At 41.9% G+C, this 24,474-nt stretch overlaps 1 protein-coding gene across 1 annotated transcript; it reads left to right on the top strand.

Annotated features, from left to right (window-relative positions):
* The first annotated feature begins 2,209 nt into the window (after positions 1-2,209).
* scp2b (sterol carrier protein 2b) lies at positions 2,210-17,307 on the top strand. The gene is made up of 5 exons (XM_076278271.1): positions 2,210-2,365; positions 8,772-8,871; positions 11,255-11,384; positions 12,941-13,020; positions 16,312-17,307. The coding sequence occupies exons 1-5, from the start codon at positions 2,322-2,324 to the stop codon at positions 16,405-16,407; spliced, it is 450 nt and encodes a 149-aa protein (XP_076134386.1). The 5' UTR covers positions 2,210-2,321; the 3' UTR covers positions 16,408-17,307.
* Positions 17,308-24,474: the final 7,167 nt, after the last annotated feature.

The raw sequence follows: 24,474 nt of genomic DNA, 5'->3' as shown, positions 1-24,474 counted from the left end.
ATTGCAAATGATTATAGTGCCCTTTTCTTTGATTCTCACAGTAAATCATAATTTGTCAGCTATGAACAACATTTCCTTTGAGTTCTTGATCACACTCAAATATGAAGCATCACATTGTTGACCAATGAATGCTACAGTTTTGCTGCCCATGATAAAAATATAGGGTACTGTACACAAATCATGTTAAAAGTAGGTGAACAAAGAGTTGACCCTTTCTCTCAGCTGGTCTCAGCTGAAAAGGCTCATATTCATCTTTCAGACATAGAACACAGGTTCTGCCAGGAGGATTTGCATGATGGAATTGCCAAGGAGGGTTATTAGGCTATTCCTTTAGCATGCATTACATATTTGTCTCCTGTTTACGGCCCACAGAGACCATTTTCTCTGCTTATTAAGATTAGTATAGCAGAACAGAGAACATTGCTTGTCATGATTAGGGCATGAAACATGCTGCAAAGTTAGGGATCGGAGACTGAGTGTTGTTATATTTTGCATTAGCCTTTAGGCCTATAGGCCTACATTAAAATAATGTAATGTAAGGCACATGGTATATTTTCTTGGAAAAATGTACAGTATAGATTCTTAATACTTCCTGGTGAAAATGTAATAGTTTGCCTTCCTTATATTGTAAATATCTGCTAAATTCTAGGCCTATTCCCAGATGGTGGCTGGGACCATCTGGCGGTCCACTGGCCAGAGGTGGACAGAGTACACAGCTTCATTACTTGAGTAAAAGTACAGATACCCCTTGCCAAAATTTACTCAAGTACAAGTAAAAGTACAACAGTCAGATGTCTACTTAAGTAAAAGTACTGAAGTACTTGTTTTTAAAAGTACTTGAGTATCAAGAGTAGCCTACATTTTCTAAATATTGCATTACTACTGTCACAGTGCTTAAATTTATGTACAGAAACGTCCTACATGGAGTTATGAAAAATGTTAATGTTAATACCTTGGAGAATGTAAAATGAATTGGAAGTAAAATCAAGTCATTTTCATCTTTTTACCATATTGCCAGGGATGGGCAGTATTTCTAATACATGTATTTAAAATACATATTTAAAATACAAAATACTATTTTGTAATTCAAACACTTGAAGCGAAAACTATCATTAACTTGTTAAAATTGAAATAGTCTGGCGAGGTGGGGCCACAGGTTGGCACATTCCCGGGATGGACCTGCTGCGTCTTCATCAATTGTTTCGTCCATGGTTTCGTCTCTTATCTAAATCTGACCATGGAGTTGACTTTGGCGGAAAGCTAAAGGTGATTGCTGATAGGCTGTCGCAATCAGTGGCGCCTGCACAATCTAATCACGTTTGAGAGGGAAACAACAAATTGAGGGTTTCCGAGATTTTTCTTTGTACCTTTTTTTTTAGAAGTAGTAACGGGTACTCACGGTTATGGATAGAAATGTAGTGGAGTAAAGAGTACAATATTTGCCTCTCAAATGTACTAGAGTAAAGTCATGAGTACTCCCCAAAAATGATACTCGAGTAAAGTACAGATCCCTCAAAATTGTACTCAAGTACTGTACTCAAGTAAATGTACTCTGTTACTGTCCGGCTCTGCCACTGGCGGGTTGCCGACAATGCTCCAATTTTTTGCCACTATTAAAATATTTTTTCATTTATTCAGTTATACTTCATGCATCATTTTAATAACATTTCTTAATATTCATGAAAAGTTAAATTTAAGGAGATGGTGGTCCAACGGCGGGCCACAAGTGGCATGCCACCAGCGGTCCGCTATCTGCCAATCAAATTTTGCTGTCTGGGTTTAACCCATAGACTGTAAAAAATAACCAAAGATCCTTAATATAACCATAAAATAATGACACTACTGAAATTCTGAAATTGGAGATTCGGTGGGCTCTACTTCCGCTTTGGCCCGTGGACAGACGATGTTGATCACAGACCGAATTACTATCACTCGGTCTTACAGCGTCTCGACCCTGAATAGCTTTTGACCAGAAGATGGCAGCAATAACTTGCTTTAGGCTACGTTTTCTGACCAACATATCTGCGCTGACTGTATCCCAGATGTTTCATCGGACTACAATATACACACATTACTGCACTGCTTTTCATACTTGTGTCAGAAAGCCCTTAGTGTGATTGTTTGAACATTGATTGACATAACATGATAACATAATCCCCCACTGATAAGGGTTGTAAATCTATCACGCGACTCCACTCTATCGGTGTTCGACTTCTTGGGTCTTGCAACAAGGAACAAGGAAGTTCCGGGTGGGATTTGCGATACCTACCACCTTGCAAGCTGCTCAAACTGTTGATTTTCGCCGGCCTCCGTTATAGCCTATGCCTGACACACTGTGCAAAATGCGTGTATCTCAGATAATAAGGTGAGGATCAAACTATTTGCCATTTATCAAGACTTATGATCCAACAACGGTGTCATCATGAATCGGTGTCATGTGTAACTTATCTGTTGGTTGTCCTTTGTGTAACTTCAATTGTAGCCAAAAGTCACATGAACATGTCCACAAACAGCTAATTTAGGCATGTCCAAAGTTGTTTAAGACGCACATCAAACTTAAAGCCTGTTTCGTTTTGTTACAACAGTCTGTATAGCAGTTAACGGTACGTATAGGCTATCAGATCGTGGTGTTAGCTGTCATATCGGCAGTGTCAATGTCAGGTAACCGCTTTCGTAAGGTGTAATCCTATTTACTAAAATAGCAAGTTTTCACGGTTGGTTCTGAAAAGAACTACATACCTTTACCTTTATTCACTTTCTAGTAACTGTTTTCATCTAATGTGTAGCCTATAGGGAAAGTCGTAGGCCTAATTTGGGCCTGTAGGCCTAAACAACTAAATAATTGTTGCTATATCTGAACACTTTATATTAGATCACTTATTAATGTTAGAGACATTCTGTCTCCGATGGCGTACTGCATCGGTGTGCTTATTGGCGTAGTGTGTAAATTTCAGAATAGAGTCAAATTGGACACCAAGTCCATTGCCTTAACGGAAATGACGATTGCAACAGTTAAATATAACTTTATTAGTGTTCTCTATCTGACAGTGACATGGTGGTACTTTGTGAACACATGAACAGTTTATGTTATAACTTGCGTACATCTGTAAAGTGTGTGTTGTCCACTGCTGCTACAACTTCCTCAACACAAGCAGAGCCCGTCTACGGAGAGCCTGCATGGCCACTCCGTATTAAGTCCCATTGTACCGAATTTTGGTTGCAGTTCCACCAGATTTCCACTGGGGGCGATCGCCATGAGTGCAGAATGAATGGGAGTCAATGGAGCTAGACGGCTAAATTTGTCTCTTTCACCTGATGTCGTTGACAAATCTCAGATTTGATTGTAGTTTATATAACTTCAACATGGGTTATAGGTCAAAAGTTGAATGAACGAGTACTTATGTCTTTTGATTTCTTACAGTTTGGGTCGTTGTTGCCCATAACACGCTAGCATTGTGCTAATGTGTGACGTCATTGACACGTTTGAAAGGCTTTTTAGAACAATTAAGTGACTAAAAAATATAATACTCCACCAAGTGTATTTTCTTTGCCTCCCCTTTCGAATACAATATTCAAATTACTTGGAAAAAAAATAATATCCCGAGAAAAGTGGATTTTGAGGGGTACAGCTCCATAGACTCCATTTGGGGGCAGCCGTGGCCCACTGGTTAGCACTCTGGACTTGTAACCAGAGGGTTGCCGGTTCGAGCCCTGACCAGTGGGCCGTGGCTAAAGTGCCCTTGAGCAAGGCACCTAACCCCTCACTGCTCCCCGAGCGCCGCCGTTGTAGCAGGCAGCTCACTGCGCCGGGATTAGTGTGTGCTTCACCTCACTGTGTGTTCACTGTGTGCTGTTTGTGTTTCACTAATTCACCGATTGGGTTAAATGCAGAGACCAAATTTCCCTCACGGGATCAAAAAAGTATACTTAGACCTCCATGCATTCTGCACTCGTGGACGAGCGCCCTCATGTGGAACCACAGGAGGAACTGCAACCAGTTCAGAAACCGGAAGTTCTCCCCTTATTAGACATTCTCTGACACAAGTTTGAAAATGCTCACTCCCCTTCCACTATATAGCCAAGATGGCGTCCGTTGAGGGTGAAAGGTGTCCCATCGTTGCACTCTTTTTGACCGTTTTAAGTGCACCACCCATTTCGTTGAAAATGTTCAGTCTGAACTAGGGCTGTCAAACGATTACATTTTCTAATCATGATTAATCGCTGAGTTTCTATAGTTAATCACGATTAATCACATATTTTAGCACATGATTAAAATTCTATTATTTTGCATTTTTAAACTTTCCAGAAGTCCATATTAACAATATAATGCAATTATTACCAGTGTATCTTGATTGGGATTCAAATGAAAGTAAAGAAAGTTACTTTATTAACTTAACTTTAAGACGTTAGTCTATTTGATTATTTCAAAAGATGTGCAGCAGACCTGAGGCAACAGTGTATTCTTCAGAAATATAGCTGATATAAACTGAAATAAATGCTACAGCAAAAGTACATGCACAAAATGTACACACATTATAAAGGGCATAATAAACAGAAAAAACTCCATATAGCCTATATTCATTATTTTTGAATTCAGTTGAAATTAAGGAACTTTTCATATTAAGAAATATGCACAAGTGTGCAAAATGTAGCCTATAGGCCTAGAGCACATTTCAATGAAGTGTATACCAAACAGAAATAGCCTAGTCATATCTCTAAGTTCAGTTCACGTGTAACAGTGTGAGGGTAAGCAATGTTTAGCTTGTAGGCTTAAAGCTTAAATTTGAAGTGCTTCGGTGATATTTTAATTCCATGTTGACTAAGCTGACACCAGCGCCGACATATTTTTATATGGTGCACTGTCACTTGCCACACGCATTCAGCGCCGAAGTTTTTACTTGCAAACACTGGATGAACAATAGATTTTATTGGAGCAGCGCCGACCAAGTATACCTGAACACGGCGACAAAGTGCGACAAAGTGCGATGCTGGTGTGCGGAGTTGAATGTTGAAAGCAGATTGCACCACACTCATATCGGCATCGGGGTCCACAGCACTTTAAAGCACCATTCAGCCGACCAGGAGTTCAGAACTGGGGTGATGCTTATTATCTCCATGCCTATTCACCTTATGCAGCCCCGCCCATTTTTAAAAGTTCTTTTCTTCCGCATTGTCTGTAAACTTCCGGTCTGCTAGCTACTGCTAATAGCTACGTTGAAAAACCCGCCGAATTAGGATGGAGAGGCTAACGTGGGAAGAGAAAAAACAGCATCAAGAGGTCGGATGGAGGGATTGTACTTCGCCACCCGAGGCTAATTATCTCCACAGATTGGCGTCGATGGGGCGGCCATGAAGAACAACAAGAGCACAGAGGCTTATCAGTACCTACATAGTGGGAAGGTCAGTCGTGTTGTGCATTGCGAGATGAAGGAATACAATGTCATATTTTTGAAAGCTGCAGTCAACCCCAGTCAAGCAATCACACCAAGCCACAGTGCATGGGTGTTAACCAGGACCGATGGAGCCGTGGAGACAACCGGGTGCACCTGTATATAATTAATATTACTACGCTAGGTCGAAGTACTCCCAAGTGCTATTGCGCCACACATTGTAGTTCTCCTGTTTATTCGCTTGGAAAATCGCCACGTTTCATTTTGTGTGACCTTACACATTTTTATCAACTACTCGTGCAACTGTATTTAAGTAGGGAAAACGTGGATGTATTTGATTACTGCTATGTTACCCCCTCTATGGCTACGTCTGAGCCCGCTAGTATAGCAACATACTAACACATTCGCGCCGCGCACCAGAACGTAAGAGTGCACGTACCGACACGGGAGAGGTATGACTCAACTCATGAAAGTTAAGGTAAGATCCTTAATATATTACTACTGACATTGGGTGGCGTGTTCCTTTAATGAGCTTTAAACTCATTGCAGCACTCTTAGAATCTGAGTAAAACTTTGCTGCACTGCCTTGTGGATTATGATCCGGTTCCATTTTTGTCGGCGCCTCTCAATAAAATCCACTGTTTATCCAATGCTTGTTAACACCGCAGTAATGGCATCTCTCACCGGATGGATCTAGTAGGATTGAGTGGTTGACTGTGTCTAAAGCAGCTGATAAGTTGATCAAGAAGAAGGGAGCTGTTGCTCTGGCTGCCCTCACTACAGGGGTGCCCCAATGCTCAGTGCTGGGGCCCCTATTTTTTTGCCATGTAGACACCACCTCACTGGGCCCGATTATCCACTCTCATGGGTTCTCATCATTACTACACAGATGGTGCCCAACTCTATCTGTCTTTCCCGCCTTACGACCTCCCTGGTCTTAGTTCAAAAAATCTTGAAAAATATCTTTTAATCTTTAAGAAGTAGGATAATGGTGCTCCGCTGCTGCTGTTCTATTCAACATTTACTGCCACGGAAATGGGAAATGTCTGATCTGATGGGTTATGACATCACATAGATCTTTCTGTCTGTATAATGGTTATGGTTATTGGCATACTTTTGTCCAAAGTGACATACAATACATGAATTTATATGCAAACATGAAAAGATTACAAGGAGTTTTTAGGCTGAAAACCATACCAATTGAAATAGTGATGGGTAGAAAATGTTTAATATTCCTAAAGGAATGCATGTCTTCGCCCAAAAAACTTGGATGTTATGTTATATATGTTATGTTATATAACATCCACGTTTAATATTGATTGATATATGATGCAAATGAAATAAACCCTGAAATGAGATGTTTTTATCATTGACACAGCAAGGGTATACAAAAAAATGCAGATTCTAGCTTACAGCAGCCGACTATTAGGTTAAGTTTATAATGTTGTAGCCAGCCACCTGACGTCTTCTGGCCCAAGGCTGCGCGCACCTCTAGATTTGTTGGTAAACAGGAAACCCGTTTATGATAACAATACAACACATTATCATTAAAAAACTGTTTAGTCATAGCATACATAAAAATAATAATAATAACAGATGAAATAATTGAACTAAACAAACAGCAAGGAACAGCAAATCGTCATAATCAATAATTATAAACATAAACAGCCACAATTACAGAATGTTCCTGTGGCAGGCTTAAGTATATTTAAATTATTCAAAATTGTGAATCTATTCACCAACCCGTGCAAAAAAATTATGCTGTGCCTACACTCTTTCAGACAGGAATTCTTTTTCTACAAGGCATTGGCACAAACACCCTTTGCTCTTGGCTGGTAAACAAGATGCTCTAAGATGGGAACAATGCAAAGTACCTTAACGACTTGTGTAGTAGAATGTTTGCTGTTTAGAGACTTCTCACTTCAACTGACAAAATGAAACCGTTTGTAACAGTCATGGATTGAATGGTGTGAAATACATGTTTGTATCTTAGATTTATATGATTTATATAGAACCCATAAGTATTTGACCGGATAACGAAAATTCTGGCTAATGAAATGACTGCAGAAAGTTAATGTTTGTTTTGTTTGACTAAAGCCTTCTGGAGTATTATGTTTAAGACCTTCACATGAGTTGGTGTTGGTGGTTTCATGTCAGCCGTACAAGCTTATTCAGTGTGTTTTGAGATATAATATGAAATAGCATGTCTCTCCACTTTGGGGCTGGCATGTGTTTTTATTAGGGGGTCTCTGCTGAAAACATGTCTGTGCTGTGTGTCTGTCTAGCGGACATCCTGTTCTCCCATCTTCTTTTTTTCTTCTCTGGTAGGCTGTAGCAGACGAACCTTTTTTTTTTCTAAAGACAAAGCGCTCTCCCTTGCCCTTTCTCCACTTTACCACATTTGCTGTTGGACCCCCATTAGCACAGAGATTTTCCTGTCTTATTCCGGTGCGGTCGGAGTTTGTTGTAGTTCAGGCTTAATTGGGCACTTGAGCCAGGTGCCTTAGCTGAATATTTAACACTATCCACAGGTGAGATGCTCCTCTGACCTTATTGCAGTATGGAGGAAATCAAAATCTCATTTGTTATTGTTAGTATTTCTACAGTATATCTTTTCCTTAACAATGCATGCGTCTTTGGCAAGGTGGGCTATTCAGGTGACTGTCTACCATGAAGATTTTGCTTCGCATTTCTGCAGCCCTCTTGGTCGTCCTGTCAAAGGAAGATTGTAGACTATGACAAAATATTTGTACACAAGATTTACACATTAGTTCCACGGTACAATACATGCAAATAGCTGACCAAGGAGAACCTAGAAAGAGAAAGAAGGACACCAGCCTTTCTCGTTGTTCTGCGCTTCAGTGTCAGTAAAAAGGCAGGGCCAAGTCTGTCTGAAGTTTGGTGCTCATTTTGACAGAGGTTCTCAGATCTGTTTCCTGGATGTTTCTGGAAACCATGACTCTGGATCTTTTGTGCCCACAGATTGCATTCCATGCTACAATAGTTCTCCTGAAAGCAGACTTTTTTATTTTAAAAAAGAGAAATGCCTTTGTTCATAAGATCTGTGGGTTCTAACAAAAACATTTCTTCTTCAGCGACGAGTAAATGTTTTGACTCTGATTTGTCTCCACAGTGTTGCTATGTAGATTCCTGTTTGATAAGGTTTGAGTGGGAAAGTATGAGATGGTTGCGTAAGAAATCTTGGTTCATGTTCAACATTTGTTACGTGTCCATTTTTCAATTGGCCTTTGAGTCTATTTCATTTGTATATTGGTTTCTGTGATTGCATAGGCTTTTTACTGTGCATTTATACGTGTGTCTGAGAGAGAAAGCATGCATGTTATCTAGCCTGTTTCTCTGAAGTGCTCTCTTTCTCCACAGTGCTCCACAGATCAAGGCTGTATGCACCAGTGCAGCTGGTGACCTGGACGGCTTCAAAGCACATGCTGTCTTCCAGGAGATCAACAAGAAGCTACAAGAGGTATCCAGCCTGTAATAATTGCCATTTCAATCTGCCAGTCCTTCATCATAAACCTCAGGTTTCTTCTTTGGTCTGCCAGGTCTGCTACCTTGTGGAAAACATTGTAGACTTTCAAAGCTTGTTCATACCACTGAATTGGAATAGTTTATTTTTAACCCTCATCACAGGGACTGTCCTTGCTAGAGTAGCCAGGCAGCTACAGTGCTACACTCTGGCGGCATGATTTTAAAGATACCCCCAGAGTTAGGTAAATTAGGTAGGTACACTGCTAATAGTAACTATAAAGAAAGCTATAGATAATGATATGCACATCCACACTGACCAACGATAAGGAAGCCATTCAGGAATATTCTTCATGTCCAGTAATGTGATGCCTATAATTGATAGATTCTGATCCACTGTTAGGATTTCTGTTGTTCACAAAATTGCTCTGAAAGTGATCTCCAACAATATCATTCTCCCGGTCATTTTCATTATAGTGTGCCATGTCGATGTTATCATTCTTACTACTTAGGGCAATATTTAAAATCATAGTTATGGTAATCGTTAGTAGTGAGGAATGGCCTTTACTAGCTCCATTTAAAGCGAGTCTGAGCACTTAGCAAGTGCCATTTTTTAAACTCAGAAGTTCACATTGCTTCTAAGTGCCGCTCCACATGAGAAGCCAGCAGGTACCAGTAGGGATGGGCATCGATGCCATTGTCGAGTCTGCTTATCGATTACCATATCGATTCCTGTACCATTTGCTGAACACTTATAGGATGGCTTTGAGAGTTGTTGGCTTTGAATGTCTAATTTAAAGTGGTTTTAGAGAATGAATACCAAGTGTGCAATATCAATGCAGAAGTTGAATTTCTAAAAAAGTAAATATTTCTAAAATGTTCAGAATCGTTAGTGGAATCGTTAACGTGTGGACATGTACGATTCCAATGGATCGGAACGTTTGGAACCTGGAACCGATTCTCAAGCCTAGGTACCAGAGTGCTCTTCCTTTTCAATACGGCTATATTTTCAATTCCAGCATTCTACTGGAACAGTTAACATTTATTTGTATGGTGCAGGGATCCTTTCACCAAGCAAATCTGATGAATGGAGAATAGGTGAATTGGATTCACGTACGGTACGGTGGTGGGCAGCCAGGGGCCTTTATCTCGCAGGCAGCTGCACTTGGCCGCCGGTGTGGGGAATATGTAGGCCAGCTCTGTTGTCATGTTGAGCAGAAGCTGCGTAAAGCATCAGCGGCTGTCGGAGCCCAGGCATCTGGATGTGAAAAACATTTAGGTTGGATTTGTTTGCCAGTCAGCCAGATTTCATCCCCCTTTTCTATAGTTTCATAAGAACTGGAAAAAAGAGGAAAATGGAAGCAAAAAAACCCTCACATCAGCTTTTTATTGTCTGTCTGATAGCAGCTGTGAAACTTCCTGCTTGGTTTCTTTTCTCATTCTCTCTTTCTCTCTCTCTCTCATTCTATCTTTCTCTCTCTTGTTTTCTCTTTCTCTCTCTTTCTCTTTCTCATTCTCTCTTTCTCTTTCTCTTATCCTTTATTTTGTCTTGCTGACCTGCTGAGTGTTATATATAAAGCAAAAACAGGATGACTACACTTTTACGCTTTCAACTCAGTTCTTCTGGGCTTTGGCTTCAGGTCATGACTTGCTAGCTCACAGCAAGTACTTTCATCCAAGCTCACAACATGTCAGGGCCAGCCAATTATTAATGCTGTTGTTATTTCCTCTACCGCTGCTATTCCATTCAACCATATGCCACTGCAAACTCCCACTCCCAGTGCAAATTCACAAATGTATTTAAAGGTAGTGGTCTACTACTCCCTCCGGTAAGTTCAGACTGAGAGAGATGAAGTCCTGGCTCATAATGGAAGAATTCAGGATCCAGCTGAGCACTGTGTTGTTTAGACTTGTGTCTGGCATGCTCTCTGAATATTGGTGGCATAGGATATTTACCAGGGTGTTATTTTTTTAATACTTTACCTCCTTGGTTTCCTCAATTTTTTCCCTCGATAGCACTCGCTGTTGAGTGTTTGCCTTTGTCCAAAGAAAGCTATGTTTTGTTTCCATAGTCCTACAGTATTTGTGCACCAAGTCCCTGCAACAAGTTCTTGCAAAAGAGAGGGCCCATGGCCTAGTTTTCATCCACTTCTTTTATGCAATTATGCTGGCAGGGACAGCAAGCAATCTGTTTCACATTACCAGTTCGATGTTTTTGTATTGGGTTGATCTTACGTCTGTTTGTCTTTTTCGGGAAGATATTTCCTCATGTTTTGTTCCACAACAAGAAAGCAACAAAATCTAAGTGGCATGTCTCTACATTTGAATACATACAAAAAAAGAAATAAAGAATTAAACAGTAGTTAACTATTACCTCGCAGGATGGGGAGCAGTTTGTGAAGAAAATCGGTGGGGTTTTTGCATTCAAAGTCAAGGACGGACCAGATGGTAAGGAGGCCACCTGGATTGTGGACGTGAAAAATGGCAACGGCTGCGTTCACAATGACACAGGTACGGTAATAACTCTAACAAGCAACCACCCAATGTTGGACTTTACAATTTAAAAACTTGAAGGGCAGTTGTACCAACATGTTAGAGCATTTTTGTGATTCGATCTGGGAAAACCTTTCACATGGTGCAATTTTACCAACTTATGATTCTGATACCGTCCTAGCAACATCTAAGATTTTGGGAGAATGGTATCCTGGATTTTGCTAGGAGAAAGTGTCCAGAATGTTGCTAGAATGGTATCAGAATCTTAAATTGATGAAACTTTACCAGAGAGGGTTAAAAAGGAGCAAAAATTAAGGATTTCTGAGTGCACCATGTGAAGGGTTTTCCTAGATCGCATCACATGTTGGCTATTATTTCACCAATGCATTTAAAAATCTGTGATGTGTAGCAACTGCTGATTCCTAAAACTGCCTTTAGTGTGCTGCTGGAGTGCAGTGATTAGGGGTCCAAGTACTGAAGCTGCAGTAACCCTATTCTCTGTGATTTTTAGAAAGGCCTAAATGTAAAGTGATATGAAAATGATATGAGATGTTGGCCTCAAGGCGGCACTGTAATAAGTTTACATTGGTCTAGGTTGAAAAGGGTGTCGTTTAAAAAGTGATATACTACACCTATGTTTAATCGCCGTTCCATATCAATGCTTATGAATGGTAACTATAACAACAATAGTAGGACGACGGTTGAGCCTGGAGGCAGGCTTTGCAACAATGGAATCAATTGTAAACAGCTGAAAAAACTAACGATTTAGCCTCTCTTAGTTGGGGAATAACAACTGAAGGTGTGAGGGACTTAAAACTCAACAGCATTCAAAGACAAGCCATTCATTTGTAGGCCTCGGGTAAGCCATTGGTCTTTGAGCAGTTAAATAATTCATCTTTAATGGGCACCAGAAGATGCGGTCAGTCATTACTACTCCTTTTAATATGTAGTTCAGCTTTTAATGATATCAGGAGGGATTAACAAGGTAAGCTATGGTGTCCCCGGGCACATCATAGGCCCATATCCTCAAGTCATTTCTACATACCAAATTAGCAGTGCGTATTCAAGCCATGGCTCTAGAGTGAAATCCTTAAAAACCTTGATGTTAAGGAGCATCCCTGGGGTACTTCTCCTGCCCACACTTGTACCTATGTGCACACTTTGATGAGAGAGAGAGAGACCAGAGAGAGAGAGAGACCAGAGAGAGACACATACAGACCGATACATTCCTGTGTATGAGAGTTTGCATTTGGATGTGCATACACTGTGTGTGTGTGTTTGTATACAGTATGTGTCTGACTGTGTGCATGGTTTGCTGCTGTCCTGTATCTGATGTCCCCCTCTCGGGGCCTGATTTGAAAAGGCCAGTGAGTCACAAACCCCAGCTTGAGCGCCTTGCTCCGTAAAGGAGCTAGCACTGCGTGAGGCACTCGTGTGCTGACAGTGCTAATAACAGCCGGTGCCAAAGCACACTTTCATCTGCTAACATTTTCCGATTCGTCCCACTTTTTTTTCTTTTTCCACCCCCCCATACCCCCTTAACCCCACAATCCCTCTTTTTTTCTCTCCCCTAGCCAAGAAAGCTGACTGCACCATTGCCATGTCGGACGGCGACTTGTTGGCCCTCATGACGGGGAAAATGAATCCTCAGACCGTGAGTTTTTTTCTACTCCAAAGATGTGCTTTTTATTAACTGTAGTAATCGGCAGTGGTTTTGTTTGTCTTTTCATGAACAGTTGTGTTTTATATGGAATTTGTGTATGTTTATGGTACATGTTCAGTGGCAGGCGCATGGCAAAAGAAAAAGCCTTCAAGCGACTTCAACAGACTCAACTTTTTTTTTTTTTTTTCCCTTTGCCCACTCACTCAAAGCCTCTGTGTTTCTCATCTTGAACTTTCATCTGTTCTAATCTGCATGCAGCACTCGCCATGCTGGTTTGTAGAGATTGGGGTCATAAAGTCTGAGGAGGTCCACTGTGGATCCAGGTCAGGTATCAGGTCAGGTCTGGTCCGGCTGGGGAGCCGGGTTCCAGGTGGCTTTATCACCGGAGGCCAGCTCTGTCTACACTTACAGGCGCTGGCTCCCCCGTCCTTTATTGCCTTTGGCGTGCTCCAGCTCCATCAAAAGGCAGCTCCCCCCTTTAACTTTCACACACCTGCTCAGGGTCCCAGCCATGCGCCGCCTCATCTGCGGAGCCCTGCGGTGTCCAGCACTGGCACTCTGACAGGTGTTCGTCTCTGGAAGCGCCACTCTGCATTTACTCGTTAGTATCCTCACACTCAATAAGTCTAGACAACCTGGAGCTAATTAGTCTTAAACAAAGCTAAATAATTAATCTGTCCAGACCCTTCTTTCCTCTTAGAAAAAGAGAACATGATATATTGAGGATATCTGGAAGCAGTCACCGGTGTGAGTTTCCATACCTGAAAATTGTGAAAATCAAATCCCTAGTCACTCTTTACTACAACGGTTGGAGGATCCACTTTATTACTACAGAGGATGGAGGATCCACATGCGCGTTGCACGTCTCGTATATTTATTTAAGTACCAAATATGGTTATTGAGAATAGAGAATATGTGAATACAGCACTGAATACACCTCTACGGGATATTTGTGCTGAACATCCTGTCTTTATGTGACCTGGGCCTATACGTGGGACGAGTTTCCAAGAGTGATTTGTGCCTTCCATAATGATTATTGTGTAGGTCTATTATGGAAGTACTTATCATTCCCTTCTCCCTTAGTGCAAGGCCATCCAATTTTACTGTCTATTGTCATAGACATTCTATATGTCGATGTATAATACAGTTTGACAAAAAGGAAAGATTCTGCCCTCCGCATTTTAGCTGGAGTGGAGAAAAAGACTACTTGGAAAATTTTGAAAATGCCATTCGTGTGTGATGACTGCAGAGCACCATTTGGCCACGAAAACCACTCAATGAATCAAACTTGAGGCCTTGATCAGACTCAATCAGTGCATCAGAAAGGCAAAATGATTCTCCACATGGTTTTCAGTGACCTTCTTGTGTCCACTGCCAATGCTCTTTCCCATGCCACTGAAATTAAGAGTTGATGAAAGCTTTTTTGCACGTATATATGATCTTAAGTCCACGAGTGCAATATGAAGCACTGCAAAACCTTCTGCGGAACACAGGGATGTGGTCTATGTTTATGTGGCCTCGTGTTTTGGCCTTTTTCCACACTAAAACTCAGTGTTTGCGTGTGGACAGGTGAAAACAGAGTTTCCGATTGGCCAGTATCGCTGACGTGTTCTTGACAACCTTCTATGGCTGTTTTTGTGTATCCGTGTGGATGGAATTATTTAGCAATTTGAGGGAGGAAAAATCTTAGCTGGCAAGCCCAGGTGTTACTAACTATCTATAAATTACAGGAACGTCTGTCTGTCTGTCTGTTATTCACATATCTCTCGAACCATTAGTCTGATTGATTTCAAAGTTGGCAGGTGTCTTGCTACAGGCACGAGTACATGCAGTGCCAAATTTGATGTTGTTTGGATTAGTAATGTAAAAGATATTGTTAAATATATCGGTAAAAAAAAGCACACATTGGCTTTCTCTGCTCTACTGTATCCACTCCCCCTCATACACAGCACCGTAGGCTCGCATATCTGTCGAACCGTTAGTCCGATTGATTTCAAACTTGACAGGTGTCTTGCTACAGGCACGAGTAAGTGCCAAGTTTGACGTTTGGATACGTAATGCAAAAGCTATTGTTAATTATTTTGGTAAAAGAAGCACACATTGGCTTTCTCCACTCTTCTGTAGCTACTGCCGTTCTCACACAGCACAGCACAGCACAGGACCAGAGATAGAGGGGGTAAGAGGAGTTTTGGCAGCACTGAATCACGGGTCAAGATGCAAGATGTTTGGATGATTATATAATGCCTGACATCAACAATAAAGACTCCCTGTATGCAGTTTGCTTGCATAAAATGATTCTGTGGATTTTGCAACAACACGGCAACAAACACGGGTATGCAGTGGCTGTTCAAAATAATGTAAAAATGATGTGCAATAAACTGACCCTCCGAATAACCCAGGCTACTTTGGACTTGAGGCTTTGAATAAACCAACAACAATTCCGACTGCAAGGTCCCAAATTAAAACAAGTGATAGACTATGGTCCCCAATTTAAGGACGTTTCAAAATGCCACACAGCTAGACAACAAGCTTAGCTGGAATGATGTTTTCCCTATCATCCTAGTTTTAAAGCAGGCATACCTGCGGGCATGTAACTGGGCTACGGGTTTTCTACAGGAATGGCATGTTTGAACGGCACTACGCTAGTGTATTTAATGTGAAAAATGGCTGCTGAGAAAAGGGTCCATTGATCCTGGGCCGACCAATGTTCAGGCTGCCGCTGCTCCACATTTTGTGGTGCCATAGCCGGCCAAGCCATGGTCATGTAGCAGTTTGATCTTTAGTTTGAACTGCTTCAAAAGGTCTCGTTAATTCAGATTCAAGCATCAGGAGACCTTCCTGGCTATAGGTATGAAATGGAGTAAATTTAGCTCTTTCTCAAGCCCAGTGATATTAGCTTATTTTTCTCTTCCTGCGTTCCTGTCAGTGCTCCTGTTAGTCACAGTGGAGAGTGTGCATACATGCCCTCTGGGTGTCAAGCTCTCTACTCCTGTGGCCTTCCTTTCATCCAGACACATTGATTGAGGGTGCTATAGAGGAATCAGAGGGGTGCCTCTCCATCAGGAAGCCAGGAATACCAGCCAATTTAACCCCCACACAGAGAGCTGCGAGACCCCCATGCCCCCCCCACCCCCCCCCACCCCCTTTTTTATCAGTTATGAATGAATCCTGCAGGATTCAAAAGGCACCAGCTATTCCTTTGTGTGTGTGTGTGTGTGTGTGTGTGTGTGTTTTCCTGGCCTCCGGTGAAATGTGTTTCTCTCCATCCCCTCTCCATCAAAGGCTTTCTTCCAAGGCAAGCTGAAGATCACAGGGAACATGGGCCTGGCCATGAAGCTCCAGAACCTGCAGCTGCAGCCGGGCAAAGCCAAGCTGTGAGGGGTGGAGGGCAGGGGGGAGGGGGCTCACAGCCCTCCATCCCACTCCACACACCCACAGCCCAAAACCCTCCGTAGACTGGGCCGCAGAGATTCACCGACGTGGATGAGACCAGGCAAGACGAGACTCTGGCTTCATTTATACGAATTTGGGAGTGACGGGAGAGAAATTGGAGACAACAAAGGAAGGACGTGTCCTCTTATTTCTGCTCCTTTCACTTTTCTGCTGTTTGTTTTTTTGTTTTTTCCTAACAAGGTAACAACACTCTAGATTGGTAGAGACTCTAGGTGTGCACCAGGGCATACTTTTTTTAATATTAATGCAACTTGATCGATTAGTGAATGAAAGGTTTCTCTGTAAAAAAAAAAGAGAGGAAATAAAGAGGGGCATCATTTTATTTCCTTTATGTGAAAATATCCTGTACATGTTACTCTACCTGAGTGATTCCACACGTCCCTGTGTGTGTGTGTGTGTGAGAGAGAGTGTGTGTGTGTGTCTACTCTCACTCTTGTGACAACTGAGAAAGCTGTCAAGTGTTTGCAGTACACTCCAGATTCCAACGACTGTGTGTTGACATGTTGCGATCACCTTGAAAAGAGAGAAAACATTCTTCCTTAAACACTGATACTGTCCAAGGGCTGTATTTGAAGATGATGTCAATAGAAATGAAACCACTACGCATTGTATATATTGCTTGAGTACTTTCTTTAATTATTCAGCTGGATTCTCAGCTGTACTGTACCATGTCAGTGATTTCAGACTCATGTTGTCACTTTTGCTCTTGTTACAGTTGTGCACACTCTACAGATACCCTTGACTTTGGCCACTTTTAAGAATTTTCTTAATAATTGCCCAGTGGATGTTAGATTTTATACTAAATAAACCTTTAGTATGATTGAATTGACCCTGAGTGCTTTTGATTAATGATGGTACCACTTGAGCTGTTAACCTGAATCAGCTCTTCATCTACCGCATTCCTATTCAGTTATATTGGGAATCTAATGTCTTCCTGGAACATCCTAATAACTGATGTAAATTGATGTCTTTCATGTCACTGAAGATATATTTGACCATTTTGAAATAAATAGTACTACTGATTGAATGAAGTGTGTTCAGATAGATATTATCGTTGATCCTGAGGGAAATTCTTTCACTGCATTTTACTCATCCGTGGTTAGTGAGCACACAGATTTAGAGGAGAGTGACATTCGAATGAGTTGACGGTCATATTCAAATTTGCAGTGGTCTTCTAATTTTGAATATGACCGTCAACTCATTCGAATGTCACTCAACAACCATAGGATGACATCAGAAAAATGTGCAGTGGTCTCTTAATTTCTCCAGAGCTGTATATATTGTATTGGAAATAGTTTGGGTTTCAGTGTGTTGTTCAGGCACACTTCTGGGATGGACCAGAAACCTTCCAGTTGCTGAACAACTTCTCCACCTTCCAAGCCACTGAGTCACAGTTTTGAAATGCGCCCTTGCCGCACTTCAAGGCCTTTGGATATGCAGTGAGAGAGACAACAGCTTCCTGTTCCACAGTTATGATTGCATAAATACAGTAGTATGGGTCATGTCTGTTGGATGAATAATAATAACAAGTACTCCATGTGTGTTGGGCCCACAATTTTGTAGTAAACTTTAATAATGGGAAATGGTGTAAAAAATAATGATGGGAAAAATAACTTTTTTTGATTTTTGCAGGCAGTCACTGCTTTGTCTCAGTCAAGGACTGAAAGTAGTGAATGTGACTTATTTTTCTTTTGTATTGGAGTGCCTCCATTCTCCCCATCAATGGTAGCAGAGAACCTTCACGTTACCGATACTTGTAATTTTTATAGAGATTTCCCATTGTTGTATTTCTTCGAATCAGCCAATAAATGGCAGAATCGTGATGTGGTCAAAAAGCACATTTGAAGAGTTGCAGCAAGTGCGGTGGACCTGCAGTATGTGTTACTGACCTCCTTGGCTTGTTGAGTTGCGCTTATTTGAACTCTCAACTGAAAGTGCTACACTGAAACTTTTTTGTTGTTTTAATGGTGTGTTAGTCTTTATCTGCACCACAAGGAAAAAGTCATTTTCAAAAAGAGAGATCTGAGGATTCTTTGTCTGGGCTGTCATATCTTCCTCCTTCTCCTCCCCCTGACTCTCCCAACAAAACTTTGACGACGGTGACCTGTTTCCAGACTGCCACGCTTTTGTTTTTCCCCTTGAAAACTCTGGATGTGCGGCTCGAGAGCCCGTAGCTGTTAATGAGCTCTGACCCAGTTTCCACTGGCTCCGTACTCTCCCGCTCTCCGGGGCCTCTGGAGTCTCCACTGGTAAAAGCTGCAGAGCAGGACTCCACTCCACGGTCACTCACACACAGCTGCCTTCCAGTGACGTGGATGCAGATGAGTATTTTTTATTCGTCTCAGAGTGTCTGTTTGAGCTATTGTTTAGTAGAAACAGTGCCTTGTCACAAAAACAAAATGAATACACACTTCAGAGACATCAAAAGAGGATGTTAAAAAAATGTTCCATAGCTGTAAACAGAGGCTAGAAAAACAGGACGTTTGCATCCCTATATCCTCCCTCTGTTGGTGGCCCTTTTTCTCATACATTTCCATATGAGACGTGTTTACTGTTATTTATATTATGATTAGCAATAAACATGTGAGATCCCCTCCTCCTAAGGAACTTGGTCAGTAATTAAAGTGTTAAGAGCCAAAAGCACTCTGAGAAGGAGTCCAGGGAAAGCAGGTCACTGATATTCACATAGCCCTACCTATCATAAATATGAATAATTCATTACTCTCAGGATAATTTTCCTCCCACCTGCACCTGAAAACATTTCAGTGTAATTTTGTGCCAGTGGTTTAGTTAAAGCATAAAATAATAACCTATCTTAACTGTAAAAGCTTAGTCTGTGCCTGAGGACTGAGCGTAATTTTAAGAAATTATGTACCTCTCACGCCGACACACCATTTTCAAAACCATAGACAAAATTACACCATTAGTAGATGGTAGGAAACTATTTAATCAGGTTTTTAGGTTCCATTCCTAAAGGCATTGCAGAGCAGTCATGTTTCAAGTAGGACACCACCTGCTTTCATGTTTCATAGTGGTGAAAGGACAGCGAATACATTGAGGACTAGTTATTTAATACTGTAAAGAACGGTGACACAAATTGTATTAAGTGCTCCAAATGTAAAGAACTTTGAGCTGCATTCTTTGTATGAAAGGTGCTATACAAATAAAGATTATTATTATTATTATTATACAAGGATACAAGGATACAAGGAAGTTTATAGTCACATGCATATAGTTACTGGAAGTAAGAAATGCAGTGAAATTATGTCTGGTGTCAGCCTATTTGTGCATGTATGGGGGTCTAATTGCAGTAGAAGAGGGGTTTAGTAGATTAAGTGGCAAGGGCTGCATAAGAAAGGTGGGGGAGGATTGGGATTGGGGGGGGGGGGGGGCACCAACAAGGAGCACCCAAGAGCAACAGGGGCAAGGAAAAACTCCCTTACCAAGGAAGAAATCTTGGGCAGATCCACGGCTCAAGGGGCTAACCCAACTGCCAGGGGTCTTGGTGTGTGTGTTGGGGGGGATGACGGGGGAGATGGGATAGTGTGCTATGTATGTGGGGAGAGGGCAGTGTGCAATATGTGTGTTGGAGAAGCTTCCTCATGAGACAATGTGCTGTGTATGGGGGGGGGGGGGGGGGGGTGGCAGTGTGCTGTAAGTATGTTGGGGACGTGTGTTGGAGAAGCTTCCTGATGAAATAATGTGCTGTGCATGTAGGGGGGGCAGTGTACTGCAAGTATGATGAAGGGACTTACTATTGCAGGCAGAGTACTGTATGTATGATGTATGTGAGTGATGACAGTGAAGATGTGTGTGTGGGCGGGAGGGGAGTGGAGCAGTGACTGTGTGTGTGTGTGTGTGTGTGGGTAGGTGGGGGCAGTGTGCTGTAAGTATGTAGAGGATGTGTGTTGGAGAAGATCCTGAAGACAATGTGCTGTGTATGTAGGGGGGGGCAGTGTGCAGCAAGTATGTAGAGGAGGCTTACTGTAGCAAGCAGTGTGCTGTATGTATGTGAGGTGATGACAGTGATGATGTAAGTGTGTGTGTTTTGTGTGTGTGTGTGTTGGGGATGGGGATGGGGGGGGGGGCAGAAAGGCTAGGCAATCAAGGACATGGGTAGATAGATGGAGGAGAAATCAAAAATAATAAATAAAAAGTTCTATGGAGATGTGCAAAAGTTGGAGAAAGTCAGATGTGTGTGTGTGTGTGTGTGTGTGTGTGTGTGTGTGTGTGTGTGTGTGTGTGTGTGTGTGTGTGTGTGTGTGTGTGTGTGTTTTTACGTGTGATGAAATAAGAAAATAAATAAAAGGTCTGTAGCATAGGGAGAGGGATGTAAAAGTGCTAAAAGTCATGTAGGTGTGTGTGTGTGTGTGGGGGGGGGGGGGGGGGTCATGAGTGCTGAGGAGTGAATGAGTGCAAATTCAGTATAGTGTGAATTCAGAGTTGGGAAATGTTTGAGAGTGCTGAGGAGTGAATGTGTGCAAAGTCAGTATAGTGTGAGTTCAGAGCTCGGATGGCCTGGGGATAAAAACTTCTCCTGAGTCTCTCAGTTCTGGCTTTGTGACTACATAGGCGTCTTCTTGATTTCAGCGGTAGGAATAATCCATTGTTAGGATGAGAAGAGTCCTTCAGAATCTTTTGGGCTCTTAGGAGTACCTATCTGGAATAGATATCTTGTAGAGCAGGGAGTTGAGTTCTTATAGTACGTTCAGCTGAGCGCACTACTCTCTGCAGAGTACTACAATCTCTAACTGTGGAGTTCCCATACCAGGTGATGATGCTACCAGTTAGAACACTCTCAACTGCTGAAGTGTAGAAGGCCTTCATGATGGATGTAGAAACTTTGAATTTCCTTAGCTGACGAAGGAAGTAGAGTCGTTGTCTGGACTTCTTCAGAACATATTGAGTGTTAACAGTCCATGTTAAGTCTTCAGTAATGTGGACACCAAGGTATTTAAAACTTGTGACTCTCTCTACAGGTTGCACGCTGATCATTAGTGGGGTGTAACTGTAGTTCTGCTGCTTCCTTCTGTAATCCACTACCATTTCCTTGGTTTTATTGATATTCAGTGTCAAGCTGTTAGATTGACACCACTGTGCCACCTCATCAACCTGATCCAAGTAGAGCTGATATAATTATTATTATATTGTTATTATTATCATTATTGTAAGGCTGACCTTTTTGAAGTCTCTCTCTCCGTTAACAACACTGGAACGAATGACACACGTGGTAGAGAATACATTCCGTGCTGCAGATTTCATACGTTTGATTAGTTACAGTATAGAGCTGACGGTTCGCAGGGGCGAATTCCTCACTTCAGAGCCTAGAGGTTGTTGTTCTGAGGGATTTTTGTCCTTGAGTTGGTTCCAATTAAGAGGAAATGTGGGGCAGTGAGTTGGAGATGCCTGAAGATTATTATCATATTTGGCCGGGGGAGAATCGTACATTACTGTTTCAGCTTGTTGTTCAGTTCAACCATGTGAAGTACCATGGGGTGAATACATGTAGAATAACAATAAAGCAAGTGTTGCAGACAGGGTTAGGGTTCAACGTATTGAAAAGAGAATCCCTGAGATTAATAATATGAGGCATTCACAGCCGTCAACGTCTCCTCAACTGGATGTTATAAATGACCTATCACACTGATAGTCAAAAGTATAGTACAACCACAGGTACAGATTTACAGATGTGTAAGTAGATTGCATTTCTTACAAATGTATTAATGCAATCTTTTTTTGACAGCTTTCAGACTGAGGTTCCTAAAATATCACTTGCCCTTATCTAATGGACCACTATGACAGATTAGGGTGTTGGTAAGTGTATAACCCTTTTCCTTTTTACTCCTCATTTATGTTGTATTTGTTCCAATGTCCTCTTACACAATAGGATGGGAAGTGCGCATTCTTTTTTTTGCCATTCCTGGAAATTGCACCTGTTTTTCCCCTCACAGATAAATGAAAATTGGCAACTGGAAGTAAACGTGCCTCTTCAGCTCGAAGCCTGCTCCCTCTCTGGGAGACGAGGACGGTTTCCATGATGTGTGTTATTCCACAGGACGGGGGCGAGGAGCATGTCGCTCCCCAGAAGAGATAGCATTCACCTGCGGCTGCATGAGAGAGAGAGAAAAAGAGAGAGAGAAAGAGAGAGAGAGAGTGTGTTTCCATATAGGGCTGTCTCTCAGCCCTCAAATTGTCAGCATACAACAGCACTGAAATGCACAGGAAATGCTCCGATATTACTCTGAGCCAGAGTGAGAGAGCTTGAGAGGGAGAGAGAGATTGTGTGTGTGTGGAAGAGAGAGACCAATGGAAGCAGATAAAAAAAAACGTAGATATGAGAGGCGGGGGCCACTAAAAGCGCCAAAGGCCTTATATGGGCTGCCACCACAGTGCAAAAATGTTGGACGCAGTTTTTAGATTTAGGCCTGGAACGTCTCTCTCTCCTCCCTGAAACCCGTAGGTAACAGATCATCCTGCCTCACCCCAGCCTCGCAAGAGGATTTAGACAGATTTGTGTGCCCCTGTGCCTGCTCCCTTCCCTCTCTCCCCTAGGGGACGGACCGTCCCTGTACAGAAGTTGAACCCGCTGCTTTAATCAGCGGCTCCAGCTTGTATTTACAGTAGTTGTAATGCCCGTCTGGATCCCTTGCTTTCCTGTGATTTAGTGCCTAATGCCGAGCCAAACTGGTGTTGCAGACAAAACTCCTGACTTAACTCTTTAGTGAACATGCAGACAGGAGTGAGAGCGCTCTGCCTCAGCTAAAATAATACATCCTGGTCAGTTTGATTTAAAACACATTTTAGACGCACGAAGGTAGTCTAGACTGTTGCTATTTTTTCTCCCCTCGTTGACAGGTATAATGACTGGGACGACAAATGCATTGGCTGGGATGAGGATGCAGTGGAAGTGGCTGGAGTATGTCTGTGACGTTCATGGCATGCTCACATGAAATGAGGAGGGATAAAAACACAAACACCACCTGTGTATCAAACAGGCAGACCAGAGACCTGATATTTTACAGCAAGCTATCGATGTATTGCCCCAATCAAGCAGTTTTCCAGTGATATGATGTACTGTCATACTGATAAAAATGTATGCTGATCAAACATAGGATAATTATCCAACAACCTACACTATATAATGATAAGCTACTGATGACATAACATCACAATTATGTCTCCCTTGGATCTGAAATTGAGTGAACATTTTTAAAGTTTCCAATCTATTGGCCTATACTGGTGGAGATCCTATTTATATTTGTTGTAAGCTGGCAGGGGCTTTGAGCACTATTTCGGTGAGGCTGTGCAGATTACAATGAAAGCAGATGTACAAGCAGAATTTCTATCTAAGGGTAGTGACACGTAAGAACCATTAGCTCACATCCGTTTTGCCGTCTTTTTGGCAGATGCTGGCCATTTCCTGTCTGTGTGAATTCTCAGAGGAGAGGAAAAAAGACAGATTTTGAATAGAAAATGATTTAAGTGTTCCCCTAAATATGTGTCTAGGAAGTGTTTGTCTTTTTGCATCAGAGGTTCCCTGGGAAATTGAGTTTGATGAGTGCCGGGCAGAGAAATCAGGTAAATTCCATTGAAATGCACTGATGGAGAAAGCTTTCAAGTGTTTTTTGCTCTGGATAGATTGCCAAAAGTTTGTTCTTAATCACTTACCCATGTCATTCTTTCTAGATGTGTTATTGATTCAAGTGCTGCCCCGTCACCAGCAGGAACTGGTGCAAGAATGTTTCAGCAGGGAGTCATTCTGCAATGGGTGCACTGAGATGTAACTCCAGAACAAGTTAATCACTTTTTTGGACAATTGTGCTTTTCAGGAAGGATTGGTTATGACCTAGGATTACCTATTCCCCTGATTAGTAAAGCCTTTCATGTGCTGTGTGTCTTTTTACTGGTTTTAGAAATTATTTGAAGTGGTATGTTTACTATCTTAGCGCTCAGCTTGACTTCTATAAGTAGAAGCTTTTGTTTTGTTGGAGC

The sequence above is a fragment of the Alosa pseudoharengus genome, unplaced genomic scaffold (genome assembly GCF_046254945.1).
Source record: "Alosa pseudoharengus isolate Yale_2024_CS ecotype anadromous, Long Island Sound unplaced genomic scaffold, YU_APseudo_1.1 YU_APseudo_1.1_scf_11, whole genome shotgun sequence".
In the NCBI taxonomy this organism is placed as follows: Eukaryota; Metazoa; Chordata; class Actinopteri; order Clupeiformes; family Clupeidae; genus Alosa; species Alosa pseudoharengus.
This window is presented reverse-complemented; position numbering and strand designations above follow the sequence as displayed.